General features: G+C 42.1%; 3 protein-coding genes across 3 annotated transcripts; 1 reads left to right on the forward strand and 2 right to left on the reverse strand.

Moving 5' to 3' along the window:
- Window positions 1-244: 244 nt before the first annotated feature.
- DHRS1 (dehydrogenase/reductase 1) lies at window positions 245-10,078 on the reverse strand. The gene is made up of 9 exons (XM_074294367.1): window positions 9,789-10,078; window positions 9,211-9,379; window positions 5,205-5,348; window positions 4,879-4,958; window positions 3,357-3,489; window positions 2,818-2,955; window positions 1,967-2,036; window positions 1,540-1,620; window positions 245-1,306 (listed from the first exon to the last, which is right to left on the reverse strand). Exons 2-9 carry the CDS (start codon window positions 9,358-9,360, stop codon window positions 1,170-1,172), a joined length of 933 nt encoding a protein of 310 aa, XP_074150468.1. The 5' UTR covers window positions 9,361-9,379; window positions 9,789-10,078; the 3' UTR covers window positions 245-1,169.
- On the forward strand, window positions 10,002-18,392 carry NOP9 (NOP9 nucleolar protein). The gene is made up of 10 exons (XM_074294366.1): window positions 10,002-10,415; window positions 10,657-11,097; window positions 11,245-11,355; window positions 11,579-11,720; window positions 11,815-12,007; window positions 12,147-12,287; window positions 16,964-17,083; window positions 17,274-17,510; window positions 17,723-17,828; window positions 18,134-18,392. Exons 1-10 carry the CDS (start codon window positions 10,208-10,210, stop codon window positions 18,289-18,291), a joined length of 1,857 nt encoding a protein of 618 aa, XP_074150467.1. The 5' UTR covers window positions 10,002-10,207; the 3' UTR covers window positions 18,292-18,392.
- Window positions 18,363-23,077, reverse strand: CIDEB (cell death inducing DFFA like effector b). The gene is made up of 5 exons (XM_074294369.1): window positions 22,840-23,077; window positions 22,296-22,440; window positions 19,431-19,580; window positions 18,954-19,144; window positions 18,363-18,848 (listed from the first exon to the last, which is right to left on the reverse strand). The coding sequence occupies exons 1-5, from the start codon at window positions 22,896-22,898 to the stop codon at window positions 18,716-18,718; spliced, it is 678 nt and encodes a 225-aa protein (XP_074150470.1). The 5' UTR covers window positions 22,899-23,077; the 3' UTR covers window positions 18,363-18,715.
- Between the last annotated feature and the right edge of the window lie 1,306 nt (window positions 23,078-24,383).

Below are 24,383 nucleotides of genomic sequence, written 5' to 3' on the forward strand. Positions count from 1 at the left end.
CAGCCTGAGGACTCTACAAAGAGTTTGGATAAAACTGTATCATGCCATGTCTTTACAAGGATACCACAAAGGACACAAAAGGATCTGCAGCAAAGATTTCCAGGAGCTGCATGTTACCATTATTGCCACTGGTGGTTGTAGGCTTGGGCCCTATTTGTCAAAGTTGCCCACCTAGTTTTTGTTTTTCAAGAAAGATTTTATTTTACATTCTTTCAAGAATGGGTAATTAAGCTAGTAAACACACTTTTCATTCTGCAAAGGTAGTATTTTATTTCCTATCTTGAAACATGTCCCTCCCAATTCCCCAGAAGTTACAGAATGTGAATCTTGGAAGGATACTTTTTATCTAGTGATTTTGCCACACCACTTCAATAAATACTCTTTCCTACATGTTTAGGCCAGCTGACTAATTTATATCAACTGCTAATCACTGGGGAAGCATAGGAACATTAATTTATAAGCCATAGTGCAAGAAGCCCCAATCCCCTTCTCCTAGAACCCTAAGGGGAAAAAAAAGCACTAAAGACTCTCTGGATATTCAACTTGCCAGTGCAAGGGAAGTTAGGAGAATGAGCCCTAGAACACGTGCTATAGGTAGGACTTGAATCCACAACTTTCTTAACTCCAAGGCTCTCTATTCATTATACCATGCTGCTTCTCTGTACATCTGTATCCCTAAATTAGATTATAAGTTTCTTGAGAGTACAGACTAGCTGGCTCTAAAAATATTTGTTAAAGTAATAATTGAATCAAGTTATTTATTACCCTAGAGGTCTTTTACATTAAAGGGTAAAACAAGGTACAGCAACAAGGAAAAGAAATAAAAGCAAAAGCACTAGTAGTACAAGAGTTCACGAGAGTTCCAGAGCTAGTCAATGTTCCAGATGAGACTAGAATTTGTGTCATATCCCAAGTGTTTGTCACCAGGAATCCCTCTGGTTACATGTGGGAGGAATACAGGTGATATAGTGAAGAACCCAGCTGAAGTCTTCCCTTTAAGACAGGGATTGCTCAACAGTCCAAGTATGTGGGGAAACAGTAACTTTTCTTATCTAAACATCAAATCACTCCCTGATCCATGGTTGATGAATACAGCAGAGTAGAGAACAACTGTGCTAAGTTTGCGAAGACAGGAAGTCTTGCCCCTTCATTTTGGTTGGCTGGTAAAATCAGAATTTACTGGAATAGAGGACCATAATCCACTTGGGTATACGGAGGAAGCTGGGCACATAGGAGGCCAGCCAGGCCAGTCTGGGAACCTCAGAAAGCACTGATCGCAGGGATAGATAGTCAAAGACAGGACGGCCTGAAACAACAGGAAGCCAGGGTTGGAGTTTAAACATTCACTCCCCAGCTGTAAGCAACCCTGAACCTTGGAAATGGAAGGAGGAGATAAAGAAGGAAGGAAGGGATAAAAAGAAATGGTGGGAAAAGAAAATAGGAAGAAAAAAGGTGGGAAATGAAGAAGGAAAGTTTGAGAATATAAGGGCATTTCCCCCCTCCACTCCCTTTTTCCCTTACCCCACCCAAGTTTCTCACCATCCACATCGTTAAATCCATATTTTTTTGCTAGATCACAGGATGGAAGAACCCGACCACTCAATTGCAGGATGTTAGGATCTGAGAACAGAAAGCAATCAATTATAGAATGAAGGAGGCAGCCCAATAAGAAAGTATCTACCTTAGAAATTTCAGAAGAATGACTTTTTAGCTCCAGGGCTATTAATGTCTTTCTGTCCATTCCTTTTAGGGGAGATATACTCTAGTATATAATATTGTGCGATCTGAGAACATTTAATGTACTGTTAATCAAATTAAGTTTATTTACCTAATACAGTTCCCAAGGTCTCTAACAAACAACATCAGCCTTTCTTTTGCTTCCAAAGGCAGGAGCAGAATCTAGCTCTGGCTCAAATCAGTTAAACAGATTCCCACCTCCACCCTGACTCCTAATCCCACCAATTACCTGTTGCCAGGGCCACCACACATTTGCCACTCAGCTCTGGGGTTTCCCCATATGGAAGACGTTCTTTCAGCTTCATGATTGCATGATCAAAAGATATGAACTATTAATCTAGCAGCAACATCCCAAGACTATTTATTAGTGTCATTCTTTTCCACTTTAAGGCCAAATTAAGAGTGGAGAAGAATGTATTCTCCCCTCAGAAATGCTTATGTCTGAAAAAAGGGCTCTTTCTTGCCTTTCCTTCATTCCATGAAATAGAATCCCATTATGCTAGTTTCTAAGAGCTATACTGCCTTTCTTCTAGATCAAAGCTTCTTAAACTTTTTCCACTTGCAAGCCTTTTTCGCCCAATAAATTTTTACATGACCCCAAGTATATAGGAATATAAAAATAGATATACAAATCAAACATTTGCTGACAATAATTATAATTTCACAACCCACCCATTCAGTTACGCTGTTGTACTCCACAGTTTGGGAAGTTCTGTTCTAGAACACAGATTTATAACAGAAAAGGACCTTAGTAGTCTTATCTTCCAAACCCATTTGTGAAGGATAAACTGAGGTTCAGACAGGTAAAAGTCTAGCTCAAAGCTCCAGTAGTGTTCTCTCACTTTAAATACAGCTCTAAGAATTCATGTGAGATTATAAATCTGCGAGAGCAGAGACTATACCTTCTCTAAATTTTGTACCCTTCTAATAGCCTTACCACAGTGCTCTCACGCACAAACTTTAATAAACACATGTTTGAATGGAAGCTGGTCTTGAAGCTGAATCTAGCAGTGCCCCTTGGGTTCTGTGCCTATGTATTAGGTACAAAGATGACCACCCTCATGCCCTTTTCTTGCTGACCCTACGGGCTATGGGGTCCTCTTCTTTGTTCAAATGTTCCATCACTAGCTCTGTCTTCACCATCCCAGGCCAGAGAGACACATAGGCAATACCGTGGCGTCGTAGTTCCTGGGCACAATCTGTGGCCAACCTATCACACTATGAAGGAAAGAGGATAGAAATGAAAGTCATGATCCCCTATCTTCATTTCACTACTGTTTTTCCAGCCTTACCTCTAAGTGATCCTGCCCCCAACTTCAGAGCCTTCCTTCTCAACAAAAATGCCTCTCCTACCCAGAAACCCCTAAATGATTTCCTTTTCCTAAGGAAATTCCTATTTCTTAAGCATAGCACCAGCTTAACTGTAGGAAAGAGGCGGGGTATGGGTTTTTTTGTTTCCTGAAAAATCCAAAAGGGAAGGTCAGTATATGAGAGGATCGAACTATTCTTTCCAACATAATCTGGAAAAAGATGAAGATAATGAACCACAGTGGCCTGAGCATCCCTTCCCCAAATTCTGTCAAGCTTTAGTCTCCACCTCCCAGCCATCAGGACCTCACCGCTGCTTTGCCCACACCGTAGGCTACATTGAAGATATACTGCAGCCCACCGAGCGAGGAGATGACCACGATGAGCCCTCGTCCTGCAGGCACCATTAGGCGGGCTCCATAGACCGAACACAAATAGTGGCCTCTGAAGGGGAGAGGAAGTGAAGTACAGATGGTACTACTTACATGCTACACAGAGCAGACAGACAAGTGCCTAACCTTGGGGGAACCAAGCCTTCTTATCACTTCTCACTGTGGTTGGTAGGGCCTTCTAGAGGATATTTTATTAATCTCATCTTCAAAGAAGCTTGCCTAGACCCAGGGCTTCTTAAAACTTTTTCTTCTGAGAAATTTTTACATGACTGGGTTACACAAGTACATAAAATAGATATTAGGGGGGAAAAAATCAAACATTTACTGATACTAAGTAAAAATTTCACAACCCCCACATTTAGTTATAAGACCCCTTATGGGGTTGCAACTCACAATTTAAAAAACTGGGCCTTAGAGGATATTTTATTAACCTCATCTTCAACTTAGATTTCTGTTCTCAAAGAAAAGAAGCCAAATTGCTGTCCTTGGTCTCTGATCTTATAAGATCTCATTTCTTATTCTCAGGATGTTCTTGCTTATATGGAACCTGTATCTCTTTTATTATACTTCTAATTCATTTTTGGGTCCTAATTAGACATGGGAAATATTACCATTAAGTATAGTAATAATAAGTCAATATCTTTAAAATATCCTATAATTTAAAAATACTTTAAACATATTCTTATTTAAACCTTAAAATAACCCAGAGATAAGTGTTTTAAGTCTTATAATTCCCATTTCACTCAAAAAGGTAACTGAAAATTCAGAAAGGTGACAAGGTACTAAGAAGTAAGCATTATGACCTGAATTCATGTCTTCCTTTCTGCAAGTCCCATAGTTAATCCACAATATCATAATGTCTTTCAGTAAAGTAGAAAATAGACATAATTTGTCTATTTAATATATCCAGAATAAGCTTGAAATGCTGTGGTGTTCATCTCAAATTTCTGATGTGTACTTTCCTCAATCCAACTTATGTACACTACTAAAACTGAACAGAGTATGTTTATATGATGGAAAAAGAATAGAGGAAAAGACATAACTTCAGTGTAGTTTTCAATTGAGATGTAATAAATTTCTAAAACATTGTACTCTCTACAACTAAAAAACCAAACCCCAAAACAATAGCTAGCAAGTAGATTGGAGGGGAGATAGGTATTTTCTTGACTTATTGATTTGGGTGAGCTTTCTAGAAGGTTGTTAATAAAGGCAAGTGGAGAGAAGGCTGAAGGCTCTCTCAGATGGATGGAAGGCACACTGAAGAATAGGTGAGGGTATCTGGTGGGCTTCTCAGTGGTGAGGGCAATGAGAACTGAAGGGAGAAGACAAAGATGAGGGAATGCAAGCAGAGTAGAGGAAATAACAGAATGGATAAAATTCTGAATTACCAGACTTATTGAAAAGGTCCTTTATGGATTGAATTAGAAAGGGTCATACTCACCGGAGTCCCACATTATTGATGTCATCCCATATAGAGGCTGGGCACTCCCAGAATGGTTTCTTCATATGGGAAATGATGGCCTAAAAAGAATGAAAAATGAAATGAGAAGTGGGAAAGGTAGATGATGGAGGAGGTGATGCATGTATGAGGGGGTAAAACTTGAAAGGTAGAAGAGTTTCAAGTATAAAGGGATAAGACAAGGGCTGATAGGGTCTAAGGGTGAATTGGAAGAGTCAAGCATGGAGTTAGAATATTTAAAAAAAAAAAAAGTGGAACAAACAGTAGGACAAGGAATCAAAAGAACAGGGGTGGGGGTAAGACGCTACCTTGACCCCAGCATAAGCATTGTTGACCAGTACATCCAATCTCCCATTTTGTTCTCTATCCACCCTTTCAAACAGGCTCCGAACTTCATCTTCCTGGCTTGAGTCACAAACCACAGGCAGGCATTGACCCCCTCGGGATTGTGCCTGGGTAGAATGGATACAAGAGTCTCACATATCAGCAATCTCTGCCCCAGCATGGTATTTAGGTACAAATGACACCAGGTCCCTCCCTCCTTACTCAACTGGCCCTAGCTCCTCGTCCAGCAGATCTGGGTAAATGGAGTAAGGTTACCCCCAGGTGTTCATATAAGAAATTGCAGGGACAAAGAAAGGATTCTTGAGAATTCTAGGTTTCTTGAAGGGTAGGTACAATGAATTAATTGTATGGCTTACAGCTACAAATGGAATTATAGTTGCAATCTCACAGACACAGGGAATCTGATTTACCATTAGTACACTTTGATTCCCCATGACAAAGCAGAAGCAAAAAACCTTTGAGAACCATTGTTCAAGGATCAATTATAAACTTATTTGTTATTTAAACATCTTTACAAACTGGTATCCTCTTACCTTTCCAACTTTATGATCTATAACCTTCTATGAATTTTACAGTCTCAACCAAACTGAATTTGCTATTCCTAACATGATAGATCACTTTGTCTTCTGGCGCTAACAATTCTTTTGCAGCTTTCATTACGATTTCTTGAGTTGCATTTGTCTAGCGCCTCCTCCCCCCCCAATCATAGTTTTCAAGGATACTACCCCCACCATGTTTCTTAAATTACATTTCCATGATCTATTTTGCAAATCAGTTAATTTTTTACATTAAATAAATTAGATTTTTCTATTCCTTGCTATCTTGGATGAAATTGTTGGTTTCTGTTTAATCTAATTTTCAGAGAGCTTATTATTTGGATGATTTACCATTCTCCTAAACTATTTGTTCTCTATTCAATTTTTTCAAAAGCTTTAAATTTTTAAACTTCTTGTTTAATGTTTTATGGGCATTTATATGTAATTCTTCTAGAAAATCCATTTTGTTTTAGTTTCTCTCTCCTTTTTGAAAATCTCTAGATTTAAACACTGGGAAGTGAATGTAAATTGTTAGCACTAATATCTGTCTGCCCAGGTTGCATGTACCTTCGGATTCTAATGTTTATTGTGCAACAAGAAAATGATATTCACACACATGTATTGTACCTAGACTATATTGTAACACATGTAAAATGTATGGGATTGCCTGTCATTGGGGGGAGGGAATAGAGGGAGGGGGGGTAATTTGGAAAAATGAATACAAGGGATAATATTATAAAAAATATATATATAATAAAAAAAATTAAAAAAAAAGAAAATCTCTAGATTTGCGATAAATTAAAATTTTATTATATTTTAAGATTATATTTGTAAATATATATTTTCTTTGATTTATTCAAGAAACTCAGCTTTAGTTCCCCGATGGGCTTTTTGCCACAGCCAGGTCCTGTACCCAGCTGCACATTAGAGTGATATGGCTGGCCTGGAGTTGTGTATGGTCCTGTGCTGGCCTCCATCTTCTGAGTCAGGATTCTATGAATGTTGAAGATTCCAAGCACTTGAGCTTCGAGATTCTAAGGACAGAGTGTGTGAGAAATCTCAAGCTCTAAGCCACAGTATATTGGTGATTGCTCACTGAATTGCTGTTCCTTGGAGCTTTGTGATCACTATGAATTCTTGATGAAACCTATTCTTGCCGACTATGGACACAGAGTTTTACAAGTCTGTATTTGATCTATCTATAGTCCCACCAGGAAGCTCATAGCAGGACCCTTTATGCTTTGGGGCTTCAGACTGATTTCCTGTACAACTTCAGGATTTTGCTGGATTAAGTATGTGGGAGTTGGGCAGTCTACTTCCCATGCCAGCAATCATCTTCGCTTGAAGAATGAGACACTATCTCATTTGGAGAACCCATCAGCTCTTATGGGTTGATTATCTTTATAAAGATATTTAATTCAGCTTGAATCTCCTGACCATTAGTCTGATACCACTAATTGCCTAGTGGACATTTCAAATTTTATGTCTTATAGGCATCAGACACAGAAGTCATTATCTATTTCAGTCATCTTCCTAAAGTAGAGGTCTGAGTATGTCTTTTTTTTGGTTGAGGCAATTGGGGTTAAGTGACTTGCCCAGGGTCACACAGTTCGGAAGTGTTAAGTGTCTGAGGATGGATTTGAACCAGGTCCTCCCCACTTCAGGCTGGTGCTCTGTCCCACTGCGCCACCTAGCGGCCCCATCTTTCTAATTCAATAAACTCCAGTGGTTCCCATTACCTCATGACCAAATATAAAATCTTGTATGACTTTTAAAGCCCCTAATAAACTGTACTCTTTCTACCTTTTTGGTCTTCTTATGCTTTATTTCACTCCACAATCCAACGACATACTATGAATGCTATGGAATACTATTGTTCTGTAAGAAACAACCAGCAGGTTTCAGAGACCCCTGGAGAGACTGACATGAACTGATGCTGAGTGACATGAGCATAACCGGGAGATTATACATGGCAACAAGGCTATAAGACGATCAATTCTGATGGATGTGGCTCTCTTCAACAATGAAATGATTCAAACCAGTTCCACTTATGCAGTGATGAAGAAAGCCATGTACGCTCAGAGAGAGGACTGTGGGAACTATGGAACACAACATAGCATTCTCACTTTCTGTTGTTATTTGATTACATTTTGCTTTCTTTTTCTTCCTTCTTGATCTGATTTTGCTCATGCAACAAGATAACTGTATAAATATGTATACACATATTGGATCTAACACATATTTCAACATATTTAACATGTACTGGACTACCTGCCAGCTGGGGAGGAGGTGGGGGGGAAGGAGGGGAAAATTTGGAACAGAAGGTTTTGCACTTTTCAATGCTGGAAAATTACCCATGCATATACTTTGTAAATAAAAAGCTTTAATAAAGAAAAGAAAAAAAAAACAATCCAATGACATACTTTCTTGCTGCTTTTCACACATGGTATTTCATCTCTGACTGCTTTTACCTTGCAATGCTCTCTCCTCCTCTGCTCAAATCCCGCCTTCTGCAAGAAGTGCTCCTGGTCTCCCTTATTGCTGATGCCTTTCCTCTGAGATTAATCCCCATTTACATCGCGTATATCTTGTATGGGCATGTATCTTGTACGTTGTCTTCCCCATTGAGGCTAGGGACTGTTTCTGCCTTTCTTTGGCTCTACAGCACTTAGCATAATTCCTGGCACAGAATACATGTCTGTTGACTCCAATCTATCCTCAATTCAGCACCAGTGATTTTCCTAAAGAGAATGTCCAGCAACGCCATCCTCTCCTGCCCACTACGTATACTCCCTGTTATATTTAGAATGAAAAATGAAGTATTCTAGTATTGTCCCAAAAGGATCTAGTGGCCTGGGCCTGCCCAAACCGGGACTCATTATGCTTGAAAGGAAACTAGAGTATTTCAGGAATGGAAGAAAAGAACTTTCAACCACCAAGAGCTGTGAATGACCTCTTTAACCACGCGTACTCCACACCTGAGCACACTCTGCCATAGACACTGTTATATGTTTTTGTGGGAGAACGTGGGGGAAAAGGGACTTGTACGTTTTTGTGTCGTTGCTGGGATACTTTATTAAAGTTCTAGAAGCTCTTTAAGGCTGCTTGAATCCCGATTCTCAGCGGACAATTGAGGACGGGAAGAGCATGTCAATACTACTCTCCACCCCATGCACACGGCTGGGTAGTAGATACAGAACCTAACATTAGACGGGACCGTGCGTGGGGTGCGGGACTTATCTGTGAGAGTGACAGTTGGGACAGGGTCCTAAGGACTCATACGGCTTCGGCGCCTGCTGTAGCCCCGACGGCGGTTCCCGGTTTGCTTTTTCACTTTAATTCTCCTCTGCCAAGTGTCCGCTTGTCTGACTGAACGGCACTTTGGAAAATAAGTTTACGCTTCTGACGCAAAAGGTGGTGGTGGAGCGCTCACCTCCCGGGCGGCGGCCTGCAGGGTGTCCTGGTTTCGGCCGGTGATGTAGACGGTGGCTCCGGCCTCGCAGAGCTGCAAGGCGATGCCCCGGCCGATGCCCCGGGAGGCTCCCGTGACCACGCACACTTGGCCCTGCAGGGGGCCTAACATGCTGACGGAGAAAGTTTACCTGCGGAAGTAAAGCAACGGAATGCACCGACCGCTGCAGGGGCGCCGGGGAAAACAGACTGGGGAGGAAGGGCAAAGGCAGGGCTGGGAGGCCGGGGGTGGGCAGAGGGACAGAGGCGCAGGGCTGAGCACCCCTCCCCCCCTTCCTCGAGAGGCTCGCGCACAGGGAGCACTAGACTCGCTCTCCGCGCCGCGCTACGCACAGCTCCGAGCTGCCCCGGAGCCAGAGCCCCTGGGAGGAAGAGCTGCTCGCTCCGGCCAGCACCTAAGCTGGAGCCGAATGCGGGTCACGTGGCCGCAGCCGGCAGGCTCAGCTCCCGGGGCGGGGGGAAGTCGTGGAAACTGCCTGTCCGTAACCAAAGCACGCAGCCTCAACGCCCAAAGGTGTGCGGGAGTTAAGAGTACGGTACCTCGAGCCCAGACAGACGAAAGCGCCACGGCGTCAGCTGCGCTTCCAAAACCCGCGAATCCCAGTCCCAGAAAGTAGCATGCGGGGGCAGGGCTCATCCGGGACTATATGCGCACACCCCCTGCTGCGCGCGCAGCCTGATCCCGTGCGCGCCTCCTCGAGCGCTTGTGGAGGGATCTTTAGTCTTATTTCAAAACACCTAAGACCCTGGCCCGAGGAGGGCGTGTGTGGCGGGCGGGGCCCAGCCCAGGAAGACGATCCTTTCCTCCGGGGAGGCGCCCGGCGCGGAGCAATGACGGAAGCACCGCGGCGCCGCGCAGCAGCAGGGAGGGAACGAGTCCGGGAGCCTCCTCCGAGCTGGGACCGCGACGTTCGAGGGGCCGTGGCCGGGGTTCGAGGGCCGCCTCTGCTTGTGCGCCCATGGGGGTGCGCCCACATTTTCCCCCGAAGACGGGGCGTCGGCGGCCCGGCGGAGGTGGCAGAGGCCGGACGCGGTCCGAGCAGGGCCGTGATCCTCACCCTCGACCGGCTCCCGAGCTGCATCCCCGGCCGGCCCCCGAGTCTCTGACTTACTTTCGCCGGGCCTTGGAGGCGCTGAAGGAGGCTCCGGAGCATGGGGAGGAGCGCGGTACGATCTGCGGTCGTAGCGGGGGCGGGCGTGGGGTCAGCGAGCCTGCAGGGGGGCTCGGCCGGGGGGGGGGGCGGGGCCCTGTGTTCCCCGGGGATAAGACTAACCTGTGGAAGAGCGAGGAAAGGAGTGCGGTACGGGCCCTGACCGGGGAAAGGCGCTCGTGCGCCCGTAGTGCCGTCCTTATCGTGTCTCCGGGAAACAGAAAAAATAGTCTGCGTTTGTGTTTGTGTTTATCTAGAGCTTTTGATTCGGAACGTGCTGAAGGAGTTGGAGCCGCAGGCGCAGGCTCTGGCCACGGACAGGGCGGGCAGCGGGATGCTGCAGGAGCTCCTGTCGTGCAGCCCCCCGGGGCCTCTGGGCCGGTTGCTGGCCGCTCTCTTGCCTCACCTGCGCTCCGTGGCTTGTCACCGCAGCGGGGCTCACGTGTTGCAGAGTGCGCTGCTGCAGCTGCCCCGATTCCCGGGGGCTCTGGCCGAGAAGGAGGAGGGAGATGTAATGGAAGGAGACCGAGCGACTCTGGAGGAGCTGGTGCTCAAGCTGGCATCGGAGGTTCGCGATGCCTTAGTCCTGTACAGCGGAGACACCCACGGCAGCTTCGTGGTCAGGACTCTGCTACAGGTGTTAGGGGGGGCAGTGTTGGAGTCCGAGATAGCCAGACCGCGGGCTCCCCAGTCACTCGGTGAGTTCTGGGGGGGAGGTGATTTATACTGCTCCCCCAAATCTGTGTTATTTTCTTTCAGTGGAGCTCGTGTTTGTTCATTTGTGGGAATTCACACTTCTGGGAAGCAGCTCCCTGTTTTCTGAAAGCATGCTTTCCTTATTTCAGAAGGGCAGCGGGTCCCAGGTCGGGAATGGAAGCCAGCCAGTTTTGAGGTTCCTGAAACCTTCTTGAGCTGCTTAGAAGAACTGAGTTCCTGTTTTCTGAAGGATATTTCTGGTGAGGGTCAGGGAGGGGCAGAACCAGGGAACATGTTTGGGGGAGGGGTGAGCATGAACGGAGAAGGGGGAGGTACTGCCCATTTCCTTGATGGGATTTATCCAAGTAGCAGCTGTGGCTCTCCCTGAAGTCCTCATTTTCATTTCTTACTCTGTTTCTTTTTGAGGAATGAGTGGGCAAGGCAGTGTCAGAGAATTATGTATGTTACTGTTCTTTCTCACAGTGTTCGTTACTGACAGAGTTTCCAGCTTCTGCCTCCAAGTAGCGCTGCAGGTACTGCATCAGAAGCTTCCCCAGGCTTGTGCTCGTCTTTGTGATTCTGTAATCAAATACCTGAGCACTCGGAACTCTGCAGCTGATGGCAGGTGAGAGGAGAGCTTCTAGTCTTCACAAGTCGGTCAGAATGAGTTGTGCTACACAGAATTAATTTGCATTTATTGTGATTTCTCTGCTCTGTAGCCCCTTGCTGCTGTTTCTACGGGACCAGACCAGCTCCAGACTACTAGAGCAGGTATTGCTGGTGTCAGAACCTCCATGGCTACAGACCCTCTTTGAGAATCACTTTCAGGGGCAGCTACAAGCTCTGGCATCACATCCAATCGCCAACTTCCCCTTGCAACGTCTGCTTGATGCCGTTACCACCCCCCAGTTGGTAAGTGTAGTGGGATAAAGAACAGGGAAGAGAGAACCTGGAGAGTCGGCTTAAGGAGATGAAGTTGGGAAAAAAAAAAAAGTTGAATTATAATTGAGAAGTGGTCAGTGATTCGTTCCATGTTATTTTTCACCCTCAGCTGTCCCAAGTGTTTGAGGAGTTGAGTCCTGCCCTCGAAGCTATACTGGCACAAGGCCATACCGGTGTAATTATTGCCTTGGTGGGTGCCTGTCGTAGAGTGGGGACTCATCAGGCTCAGATTCTACAGTTGCTTCTGGAGGTGAGTGAGCCCCGAGATCTCTGTCATTTTCCTTTTTCAGATCACCACTTCTCTTTTCTTACCCATATTTATTTCTTCCTCTCTTGTCTGCAACTTCTCTCCCTTTCCCCACTTTTCTGTGGGATTATGTCTAGTTTTTCCACATACTTCAGATACTTGAAAATAGTGTGATTCTCCTAAATTTTTTCTGCTAAATAGTGAATTCTCAGATAGTATCTTCTTTGTTTTCTTTGCTATATTGTTCACCCTCTAGATAATGAAGACGGCTTAAAACTGGAGTTTATAAACTTGTTTTAAAAGAAATAACTTTCAATATAATTGATTTTTTTTTGTAATTCTACGTATTCTATATTATGCATTTAAAAATATTTTTCTGAGAAGAGATCTGTTTAACAAGCATGCAATTTATCACATCCAAATCACAGATAATGTTGACCAATGCCAAGCCAAGGATAGAACCTTTGGATGCTCTATGAGGATAAATGGGCTTCAAATCCTTTATCAAATTGTCTGCAAGAGCAGTTCTCAAAAATTTTGATCTTAGGATACCTTGACATGCCTAAAAATTGAAGACCCACCCATAAAGCTTATGTGAATTATATTGATATTTCCTTCGTTAGAAATGAAAACATCTCAATATTACTATGAAAGTAATTTTGTCTTGAAGACGTCATGAAATACTCTCAGAGACCCTCACCTGGCCCATTCTTTGAAAGCCAGTGGTCTATACCATTCACCTGATAAATGATTCTTTTTCTCCTATTTAAAAATGAAATAACATAATGAAATAACATCATCTATTCTTGGATATAGCCATCCTGGCATTTAGTGATTTCCCTACCTAACTGCTCATAATCCACTCATTTAATAATACATTTTAGAATTTTGTCATTTCCTGGCATATAATTTGTAGATTTCACTTTCTAACCTTTTTCTTCCTTTGCTAAATCATGATATTGACCCTTCTCTGGGTACTTATTATACATTTTCATTCCCATAATCTTTGAAGTGTCGCATCTGCTGGTCCTGTCATTAGTCTCAGATATGGTTCATCTTAATTTGGTCATATGAACTTATTAATAAGAGTTCACTATTTGCTTCCTTTATCTTCCATTCTCTATTCTCCATGAGTAATTATTGTCCTGTTCTCTTCGTTCAGAGATCTTTCTTTTTTTGGAAGGGAAAACAAAAATAAAGTAAAAGTTGAGTAGTTTCTGTCCTTTATTGCCCATTCCTTATCACACCACGTCTTCCTTGTTTTATCTTCCTCCTTCCCTCCAACATAACTAAAAACAAAGCTTTATTTTGTTGCTCTCAGCATTTCTCTGCAACCACCTCAGTTTTTATTATGGACTTTATTGCTTCTTGTAGTCTTCTTTACCTACTTTTGTTCAACTGCCTGTTCATGAAGCAGTGCCTGACACATAGGTACTTAATAAAAGCTTAATGATTGATTCTTTACATTTTTTTTTATAACAATGGCTATTTATTTTTCAAAATACATGCAAAATGTAGATAGTTTTCAACATTCACCCTTACAAAACCTTGTGTTCAAATTTTTTTTCTCCCTCCCCTAGATAGCAAGTAATCCAACACATGTTAAACATGCGCAATTCTTCTAAACATATTTCCACATTTATCATGCTGCCCAAGAAAAATCAGCTCAAAAGGGGAAAAAAATGAGAAGAAAAAACACAAGCAAGCAAATAACAGCAAAAGGTGAAAATACCATGTTGTGATTCACATTTAGTCCCCATTCTCTCTGGGTGCAGATGGTTCTCTCTATTGTAAATCTGTTGGAATTGGCCTGAATAACCTCATTGTTGAAAAGAGCCCCATCCATCACAGTTGATCATCATATAATCTTGTTGCAGTGTACAGTGTTGTCCTGGTTCTACTCATTTTACTTAGCATCAGTTCATGTAAGTCTCTCCAGACCTTTCTGAAATCATCCTGCTAGTCATTTCTTATAGAACAATAATATTCCTTTACATTCATAAACCATAACTTATTCAGCCATTCTCCAGCTTGTGGGCATCCACTCAGTTTCTAGTGCCTTGCTACTACAAAAAAGGCTGCTATATTTTTGCACATGTGGGTCTTTTTTTTCCTTTTTTATGGAATCTGAGTTACTCAGAGACACTGCTGGATCAAAGAGAATGATAATTGATTCTTTAAAAAAAAAATCTAAGTTGTTTGGTGATTGTTTCTTTGAAATCACAATATTTTTAGACAGTTTCCTTTTTTTTTTTTTTTTTTTAAGAATAATTTCTTTTTTTCTTTAGAATTTTATTTGTAATAACTAACTTCCCCACCCTTCTCTGACTTTTTCTACAGAATTTTCATGTTAATTTCTGCCTATTCTTTTTTTTTTGGTAAATATTTATTTTATTTATAGAACTCAAAATGTACTTACTTTCACTAAAAATAATATTTTAATCGGAGTCATGATTGAAAGTATTTTTTTAAATCGTGATTTAACAATTTGCAGTATAATTATTCAGTAGTCAGGTTCTCAGTTTAGAGCATTTTGATACTTTAAAAAAGTTTATTTAGTATTTTATTTTTCCCCAGTTACATGTAAAAACAAAACTTGATGTTTGTTTTTAAAATTTTGAGTTCCAAATTCTCTCCCTTCCCCCTCCTGACTCCTAATTTTTTCTTTGAATCTTTTAAAATATAATTACCTCAAATCAAGGATATGTTTAATTTTTCTTTCTTATTCCAAATTGCTCTTTAAAATAGTTGTGCTGATTTTAAAACTCCATTAACAGTGTACCAATGTGTCTATTTTCCCATGTCTCTGACATCGACTACTGCTCTGTTTTGTTGAATTTAACAATATGCTCAGTATAAAATGAAATTTCATTGTTTTGATCTGCATTTCTCTTGTTATTAGTGATTTAGAATATTCTTGTGATTGTCAAGATTTTGAAATTCTTTTTCTGAGAATTATTTGTTCATATCCTTTCACCACTTAGCTTGTGAGAATTGAGCCGTAGAGTTTTAATCTTGACATTCTTTGATATTTTCTTGGGTTTCTCTTTTCTGACATTCTTTCCATGTTATTAAGTACTCTGGCTTTGATACTTGATTTGGCAGCAGTTTAAAGCCCTTTTGATCAGATTTGAAAGACTTTGAAGTAAATATACTTAAGCTCTCATATTCTCTTATGAGAATACATTCTATTCCTAGTCAGAGCCCATCAGTGATATACTTTACATTAATCTTTTTCTTTATTATTATATTTTAAATCATGATTTAGAAATCCATCTATATGGATTCTCATTCTCTTAGTCAGCTGTTCATTTCCTAGATCTTACGTATTTACAGTCCATAGTAGTGATGAAAACTCCTTACACCCCTAAGGTCTTCAGTGTCTTGCTCAGAATTTCATAATTATCAGTGCTTTCTAGTTTGCTTTTGGCACAATCATTTTATTCTCCTATGAGGCACTCTGAGTAGGAAAGGTCATAAGTTTAACAAATGCTGGGAGTTTCTCAATTGTCCAGGGTCCATGCCCTAGAGAGCTAACAGATTTCTTCACTGGCTTCTTCTGGCTATTACTACATGATCTCTTTCCTAATGGCATCTGTGGTTCCACATCATCTCTTAATGGAACACAAGCTCCCCCTTTCTGGAAATTTCCAACTTTTCCTTCTTCTGCAGGAATAGCATTGTATTTGTTATTTAGCCCTAGATGTTCCAATGGCCATTCTTTCCTCCCTTCTCCTGTGTCACATATTTTGAACTTCCAGCCTTTTGATAGGTTTAAGATTCTACTCTACTCCCCTCTATTTCTTGAGTCTTTTTGTTCTTTTTTGTTTAGTTTTATTATGGAATTAGTCTTCTTTTAAAACAAAGGTCAAGATTTGTTCCTTTAGCCTTTTATCTCCATTAAAACAGACACCAATTTGTACCTGAGTTCCTTGGTAGTGGTAGTAAGGCTTTTGCACAGGCTGTTGTCCACATGTGAAAGGCCTTGCTTCCTTGACACTCTTTCTTAGAACTTATAAAGGATAAGGACTGCACCTGTGATTTTATTGTTACAGGGAACTTTCCAAAGAGGAAACTCACCACCAGTACCATTGGGTGTCTCCTTAGTCCAGGAGTCCTGAATGTTAAATTAATATCTATCAAGATATTAATGAGAGGTGAGGTGAGGTGAGACTTGAACCTGGAATCTTTCTGGTTTAGAAGCTAGTTTTCTATCCATTAGGGATTGTTGGTTTTGGTTGTTTGATTGTTGGTTGGTTTTGCTATTTTTGCTGGCTGCTTTAAGCCAAGGCTTATTTGATTGACAATTAGCATATTCCTGCCAAGTTTTAATGTAGAGAGAACCAACTCTCAGATTCCTCAAGGAATTTTATTATTATTGATGCTGTATCTAAATCTTTATTACCCTCCCCTATTCCCACTTTATTTTCTTCTCCATGTCTAGTTCTTCTGATACCTAGATACATCTATGTGCTTCTCTGGCAGTTTTGCTTTCTAAATTCTCTTTGCAGGGATTCTTAATTCTTTTTGTGTCATGGGCCCCTTTAGCATTCTGGTAGTCTATAGACCTCTTCTCATAATATTTTAAATGCATAAAAAAGTTCACGAAATTTAGGTTAAGAAATCCTGCCTTAAAGTGTGTGGAGAAAGTTCAGATCCCTATTTCTTCATACCTACAGGCATTCCATTGTGCAGAACCCCCTTCCCGGCAGGTGGCATGTGTACCCCTCTTTGGCTCCCTGACAGCCTATGAGGTGTACTATGAACTAGAAGAAGAGGATGTACCTTCTGAACACAAGGTGAGATGAGAATTCTGAATGGCTAATAAAGAAGCAGATTCTCTGATTCTTAGGAAGAAACTTGTATTTTGAACTCTTTACCATAGAGGGTTATAAAGTTCCTGAATTTGCTATGTTAGAAATAACTGGAAATGGGGATATACCCTCATTTGACATTTCTGACCCTAGATTTAATATTTTTTCTTGCCAGGTAGAGGTGGCTGTAGCTCGCCCCCTGGGGGAAATGACTGTTCCTGGGTCACTGTTGCTTCAGCACCTGCTGCACTTCTCAACTCCAGGCCCTGTGCTTCGAAGTCTGACTTCTATGGAAGGAGCACAGCTTCTGGCGCTAGCTCAAAGTCCTGCTGGTTCCCATGTCTTGGATGCTGTGCTGACTAGCTCTACTCTGACCAGAAAACAGCGTCACAGAGTACTACGGCCTCTCAAGGTCAGGCATCCTGCATCCTTCCTTCATTACTCTCCTGGTCCCAATTTCCAGTTTTAGCACACCAGTTACTTGGCTTTTTTATTGAATTTCTGGCCACTTTCTGTACCGTAAGACAAACCACTTTGTGGACCACTGTTTCTCTCCGGTTCCCTTTTTACCTTCCTTACCTGAGTTGTCCTGAGACCTGATTCTTTTTGTTTTTCCCTCCCCAGGGACACTATGTGGCTCTGGCCTGCAGCCGTCATGGCAGTCGAGTGCTGGATGCCATCTGGAATGAAGCAACTTTGGGAAACCGTAAGGAGATTGCTGCTGAGTTAGGTAAATACTTGAGCTTCTCCTTGATCTTCCTTTTTGTCATCCAACACATCTGGACACCTGTGGGAATGGGGTTAAACTGCGGGTGACAAGGGTGGTCTAGATCTGAGGTCTCTAAACTTGCTATTTGCAGCTCAAATTTCTTTCTCACCTGGATTTCAGGGGTAGTGAAATGTCAATTTCATTCTAGTACTTGTTTCAAAGTGAAAAGGAAAGAAAAGAGGCCTTACCGTAGCCAAGATCTTTACTTCAGGCATGGGAGCCTAGCTGTCTGGTGATTTTAATGTTGGAAGTGATTCTTTTCACAGGGGAACAGAACCAGGAGCTGATGAGAGATCCCTTTGGCCATCATGTGGCCCGAAATGTAGCACTGGGCTCTTTCCTGAAGCGACGACGAGACTGGGAACAGCAGCAAGAGGCAGTAGCTAAGCGGAGAAAAGCCCTGAGTGCCATACTTGGGGACTGAGGCCTTTGGACCTAGGGGGTGAAGCAGTGGTGGGAAGTGGGAATTGGCTTAATTTGACTCCAAAATTCTCATAGTAAATATTTTTCTATTTTTATTGGAAACGATGTTTGTGTCAGATTTTTTTCTCCTCTCCCCTTTTGGGGGGAGGCAGCATTAAAGGGAAAGCAGGAATGGATGGAGTTCTTTGGTGGCATAACAGGGAGAACTTATCATTAGGTCGGGGATGCTCAGGGATAAGAATTGATAGGGGATTTAAAATATAGCTCCTTGGTCAGTGGTGGCTGCAAACTGGGGAGGGGGGATGATGGGATATGGATGTTAGTGGAGAGTATGTCCAGTTTTAACAGTAGGTGCAGATAAAGAAACCAATTCCTCTCTGTTCCATGCTAAATACATCTTCTAGACTGAGGATGGGGCAGAGTACTTAGTAGGCATGGAGCCGGCGTTGGCGCTGCCACTGCTCAGCACCTTCCACTACGTGTCGAAGGGTAGACGCAACACCCAGGAGCATGTTTCCCAGGCCCTGCAGGAGCTTGGATGTCCACCGCAAAAGCTCTCTAAATAAAGAAGTTAAAGAAAGGAAGTCAGAGGGGTGGGGGACAGGAGAGGTGGTGCCCTGGCCAATCTTAGGGTAAGAAAGGTCCAGAGTATTGTTTACTGACCTGAGCACCTTCTTGGGACCAAGTCCTTGAAAATCACAGCTCATGGAGTAGAGCCCATAAAACGTGGCCTTGACATTGAGGCTGCCAAAGAGGTCCCGGGGGTTCTGCTTATACACGTCAAATGTGATGCTGGCAATGTCCTTGCTGTGCTTTGGCTTCTCCCGGCCCAGACCATAGGAAAGCATCCCACTCTAGAAGAGGACATTGTGATTAATAAAGCCTGATCAACAGCCCTGGTCTGGAGTGCAATCTTTTGACCTTCACTATGGGGGCCCTTTCAGATAAGCTAGTTCTTCACCAACATTTCCCTCACCTTCCCCCATCCATACATTGCCTATCTTCCTTATCCACCTCTCTTTCTTTAGGCCATTCCCCTGGGATTCCTTTTAGGTTAAAGTAGCAGACAGTAGACTGTCTCATTAGGGACTAGACTGGGCAAGATGGCGGGAATGTAGGATCCTTGTGTGCAGTACTCACTCTGATGGGGCTCCAGGTCTGTCCTGCCTCCAGGACCATCAGACTTGTATCATCCTCCAGCATCTGGAAGAATTCTTCACTCTCCACGCATGTCCCATCCTCCTCTAGCACTAGTGTTAGCACTCCGCTCAGTAGCAAGGTTTCCAGTGCCTACCCGTAAAATTGATAGAAAGCAGATGCCATCAGGCACACTTTTCTCTTCAGCATAAAACCTATTGTCCAGTCTCTTCTTTCCCCATCCTGAATCCCATCCAGCCTGCTACTATTTTTTCTCTCCCTGCTTTGTCCTTTTTCCATGCTACTCCTTTCTTTGGCTTCCTGAGCCATCCTGAAGGCACACTTTCCCCTCCTGGAGCTCCCTCCTTTATCTCTTCCATCTACTCTTCTATGGTTCTTTCTACCTCTCCCCTGCAAAGGCCCCCCCAAAAAGTATTCTAGAATCAGTAGTATTCTCTTACCAACAAGAACATGGACATTTTCCTGGCTTCCCTGCTTTTGTCACAACTATAGACATTTACTCTCCTACCACACCTGCACTGTTATCTCGAAGTCTGATCAGTTCCTTTATAGCACAGGAGTCAAATATGAAGTCTGCTGGCTACGGTACTCCTGAGGGCTGCCCAAACCAGATTAAAATGTCATTGGGAAAGAGCTAACAAAATAATAATACAATAGAACATAATGTTAATATAGGATTTCTAAATCTGTAGATGAACAGCATGAATCCTTATTACTCAGGACTGATTTAGTGACCCCTCCTTTTATTTGAGTTTTATACCACGGCTCTAGAGGTTTCCTTGTCTGTTTTCCTGCAGATGAGTATGACATGGATAGTTAGCATGAAAGACAGAGTCAGGAAGACCTGAATTCAAATTCTGGCCTCAGTTTCCCCTCTATGAGTTGGAGGAAATGACAAACCACCACAATATCTTTTCCAAGAAAACCCCAAACGAGCTCATAAAGACTTGGAAATGACTGAACAACAACAGGCATGATAGTCCCTAATTGAGTGTGGAGAGGCAACATCATATAGTGGAAGAGATGTTGGTTGAGAAATTGAGATTCAAGTTTAAACTGTCCCTTGATAATTACATAACTCTGGACAAGTAACAACTGTTCTAATTTCTGTTTCTTCACCTATAAAGTAAGGATGAGCTCTGATACCTTTTTCAGCTCTAAATCTATGGTATTTGTGCCTCTTACTTTAAGCTTCCCTTTGCAACCTGGGCTTCCAACCTTGTTACTCAACTGAAATCTCTCCAAAGTTGCCCAACTTCTTCTCTCTCTGACCTCATCAGCTCCCATGTGTTTAATTATCTTAACTGTGCAACTGATTCACAGGTTATCCAAAAACGCAGCTTCTCTTGACCTTCAGTCCCACATCACCAATTGCCATTTCAAATTTGATGTCCCATAGACATTTGGAACCCAACATAGAATTCATTATCTTTCCTCCATTTAATCCCCACAGACTTACTTTTCTTACCAGATTTTCCTATTTCCGCTAAGTCTTCTAACCAGTCTTCACCAGTCTTATAACTTTGGCATTAACTTTGACTCATTCTCCCTCACCCTACATGTTCAGACAGCTGCCAAATCTTGTTATTTCTATCTCAACACTTCTCGTATCCATCTCTTCACTCCTTATACCTTAATTTAGGCCCACATCACCTGTCTGTTGGACTATAACAGACTCCTAATGTATCATCTTGTCTCAAGTTTCTCCTTCCTCTAATTTGTCTTCTGTACAGATGACAAGAGTATTTTTAAAATACAAATCAGACTATGTTACTTCCCTACTCAATAAACTTCAATGACTCCCTACTGCTTCTCGGATAAAATATGAATGCCCCCATTTCACTAAAAACTTCGTACCAATATGCTGGGGTTGCACTATTTTAGTTTGAGTTAAAATCTCTCATAAGAGCTAAGGTACGATAACCAGGGGAAGGAAATGGGAAGGAAAATGAGATAATACTTCTTTTAAAATACTTTAAAGATCCCAGCCTATTCAGTCTCACTATACATTATTCCCCTTTCCTACTCTTCAGAGTCCAGCCAAAATGGATTTCTTAGTTCCTTAGTACAATCAATCTCAGGTCATTTTCCATGCCAGCAATGCAACTCCTCTTTACTTTGACTTTAAGACTCAGATCAAGCTTCTACATGAAGCCTTTCCTAATCCCATCTTGTGACTTCCCTACCCTGTATTTAGCTGTTTTATATTTATTGTATATTTATTCTGTATTCTTAGGTATGTATGTGTTTCTCTCTTCCCTCCCTGCCTCCCCCCCAATATTTCAGCAGTGCCTGGCACATAATTGCTTAATAAATGCTGATTTTTGGATTGATTCTTAAACTTAAGGTAAGAAGTCTGTGATCTCCCTTGCCAGTGTTTCATACCCCACACTTTCACACTGACTTTTTAACATCTTTTAAATTCTACTTTTATTAATATATTTTTCTACTTTCAGTTTTATTGACATTTTGTTTATATATCACATATAATTAAAGATTATTCCTGATTTGAGGTAAAACTAATAATATAGTGAAAGTTGAAAGTTTATACATTTCACATCTATAGCATCCCTCCCTACCTTTCTATTAAAAAAAGAATAACAAATCTATCTTCTCTCCTTGCTACTTCCCACTCCACTGGGAGTAAAAAAGCAACTTTCTTGTCACAAATATACATTATCTTGTAAAACAAACTCCCAATAGCTATACATAAGATGTCTGTATCTCATCTCATATCCTAAATCCATCAAATCCGAATCCTTTTTACTGTACTATCTCATGTTCGCACCATTCTCTGTCTAAAGGACCCAGAATTATAGGTATGACAGATATGCAGTTGCCACTCACTTTTTCTAGCAGTTCTTCACGGGTGGCAGCAGTCAGACCTTTTCTAGTAGTTCGTTTATGGTCACAGACCCGGAAAGGACGCTGTGGTGGTGGAGCAGATGCCCAGACTCGACGACTAAACTCGGAACCCACACTGGATACTGACCTGGGTGTTGGGGGGAAATGTCAGAAGTGATTAGCACAGAGCACATTAACTAGGGCCACAGTATTGGGAGAAAACAGGTTGGAGGAAACGGGCAAGCAGGAGAGATGGTTCTAAGATAGGCTTAGAAAAGAAAAGATGGAAATATCAGTGGGTGGATGGACAACTTGAGGGGATAAGTGAGGGGAGAGCAAAACCACTACAGAACTGTGAGTGAGAAGAGGTGGTGCTGAGTGGAGAGACCCTCTTAAATGTGTCATGGATGGCATAAATTGGGTGGTGTACCCAGGGGCATAGAAGAGGGGCTATTTCTGTCTAGCTGTAGTCTAGCCCATATCCCCATTTGCTTTGTTTGATGTTGGGAGGGAGGTCAGAGAGGAAGGATCATAGGAAAGGACCTACCTGAGCAAGGAAGTAGGGTTCCAAGCTGAGATATAATCCTTGGCTTTGGTGTATTCCATGATCAGGGAGGTGGTGGGTAGCACCACACTCTCCTACAGTTTTCACTAGGGGATTCCTCTCTTGAGAATCTGGTTCAGAACTGGTACAGCTGTTGATTTCTGTGACCAGGCCTGGGGTTTAAGCACCAGAAGATGTTTTGGGACATGAGTCAGGGTCGGACTCTGGCCTCCACGCCTGGACAGGAAGTAGGGCAAAGTCCAGGAGGGCTGGGACTTGGGGGAAGAGAAAAAAGGAGGGGCCTAGAGAGAGTTGGTGAATGAACCTAGTCTGGAAGTAATTTCTAGGGATAGCTTTACATTCTTTTCCCTCACCGATAGCCTTTGTTATAGGATTTGCTTCTTTCTGTTGCAAAAGTTAAAAACTACAATTTTCAAGTAAAGGGATGGGGAAATGAAGCCTGCAATTTGAGAAGTCTACAGAGTTGGCAATATAAGTTATTTGTTATTAAATTATTTTTCTGTCATGTCTGAGCTCTGTTTACTTTGTTACCTAGTTGCCCTTAAGATAAATGATAGATAAGTGATAGGTATTTAATGGGAATAGAAAGATTTGTCATTAATGGTCCAGGGTCCAATTGAAAGTAAAAGCCTGAATGTTTGGTAGAAAGTCAGAAATACCAGATTTTGGGTAATATCAGCCTATCTACAAGAATACTTACTACCTTCTAAGGCTGCTGGGTATACAAGAAAGACAAAGCCAAGCACTGCTCTCAAAGGGCTCCATTCTAATAGAATAGGCAAACGATTATATGCAATCTATGTAACAGAAAAAAATCAGAGATAATCTCAGAGAGAAAAACCTAGGACAGCTGAGTGGCACAGTGGCTAGAATGCAGGATCTGGAGTCAGGAAGACTTAAAATCTTGAGTTCAGATATGGGCTCATACACTAGCTGTGTGACCCTGAGAAGTCACTTAGCCCTGTTTGCCTCAGTTTCCTCATTTGTAAAAAAGAAGGAAATGACAAATCATTCCTGGTGTCTTTGCTGAGGAAACCTCAAATGAAGTCAGATAGGACACAACAAAAGGGGGGGGGGAACACTGGTGGGGTGGGAGCAGGAAGGGAGAGAAAGGAAAAGAGAAATTTTTTTGGAGAAGATGGGATTTGAACTGACTCCTGAAGAAAGCCGGACAAGACAGGAGATGGAAAGGAAAATCATACCAGGCATGTGTAATTCCCCCTAAAATCTCTTCTTCAGGCTCTTGGTTTATTCCCTCTTACTTCCAAACTTTCCATATACTTGGAGTAGATGTCCAGAGACCTAGGTTCAAATTCTAGCTACTTTGCTTACCACATATGAGCTGTCAATTCACTCAACATTTTCCTGTCCCTGCTTCCTCATTTAGAGCATATAGATATCTCACTGGTTAAATCTTATAATCTTAGAAAGACCTAGAAATCCTCTCTGTCCACTTCCCTAAGATACTGCATATGCTCTTGATAAATGTTGAATTGAAATATTTTTAATTTTATTTTGTAAAAGCT

This window comes from Sminthopsis crassicaudata, chromosome 2 (genome assembly GCF_048593235.1).
Source record: "Sminthopsis crassicaudata isolate SCR6 chromosome 2, ASM4859323v1, whole genome shotgun sequence".
Lineage (NCBI taxonomy): Eukaryota > Metazoa > Chordata > Mammalia > Dasyuromorphia > Dasyuridae > Sminthopsis > Sminthopsis crassicaudata.

Coding starts and splice junctions, on each gene's coding strand:
- DHRS1 (XM_074294367.1), bottom strand. CDS start 9,360: ATGTTAGGCCCCCTGCAGGGCCAAGTGTGCGTGGTCACGGGAGCCTCC. Junction 4,959..5,204: donor ATGCTTATGCTGGGGTCAAG/GTAGCGTCTTAC, acceptor CATTCTTTTTAG/GCCATCATTTCCCATATGAA. Junction 1,621..1,966: donor TGTGGTGGCCCTGGCAACAG/GTAATTGGTGGG, acceptor TTCTGTTCTCAG/ATCCTAACATCCTGCAATTG.
- NOP9 (XM_074294366.1), top strand. CDS start 10,208: ATGGGGGTGCGCCCACATTTTCCCCCGAAGACGGGGCGTCGGCGGCCC. Junction 17,084..17,273: donor ATGTACCTTCTGAACACAAG/GTGAGATGAGAA, acceptor TTTTCTTGCCAG/GTAGAGGTGGCTGTAGCTCG. Junction 17,511..17,722: donor GAGTACTACGGCCTCTCAAG/GTCAGGCATCCT, acceptor TTCCCTCCCCAG/GGACACTATGTGGCTCTGGC.
- CIDEB (XM_074294369.1), bottom strand. CDS start 22,898: ATGGAATACACCAAAGCCAAGGATTATATCTCAGCTTGGAACCCTACT. Junction 19,581..22,295: donor GTGAAGAACTGCTAGAAAAA/GTGAGTGGCAAC, acceptor TTTTACGGGTAG/GCACTGGAAACCTTGCTACT. Junction 18,849..18,953: donor GGTCCCAAGAAGGTGCTCAG/GTCAGTAAACAA, acceptor TTCTTTATTTAG/AGAGCTTTTGCGGTGGACAT.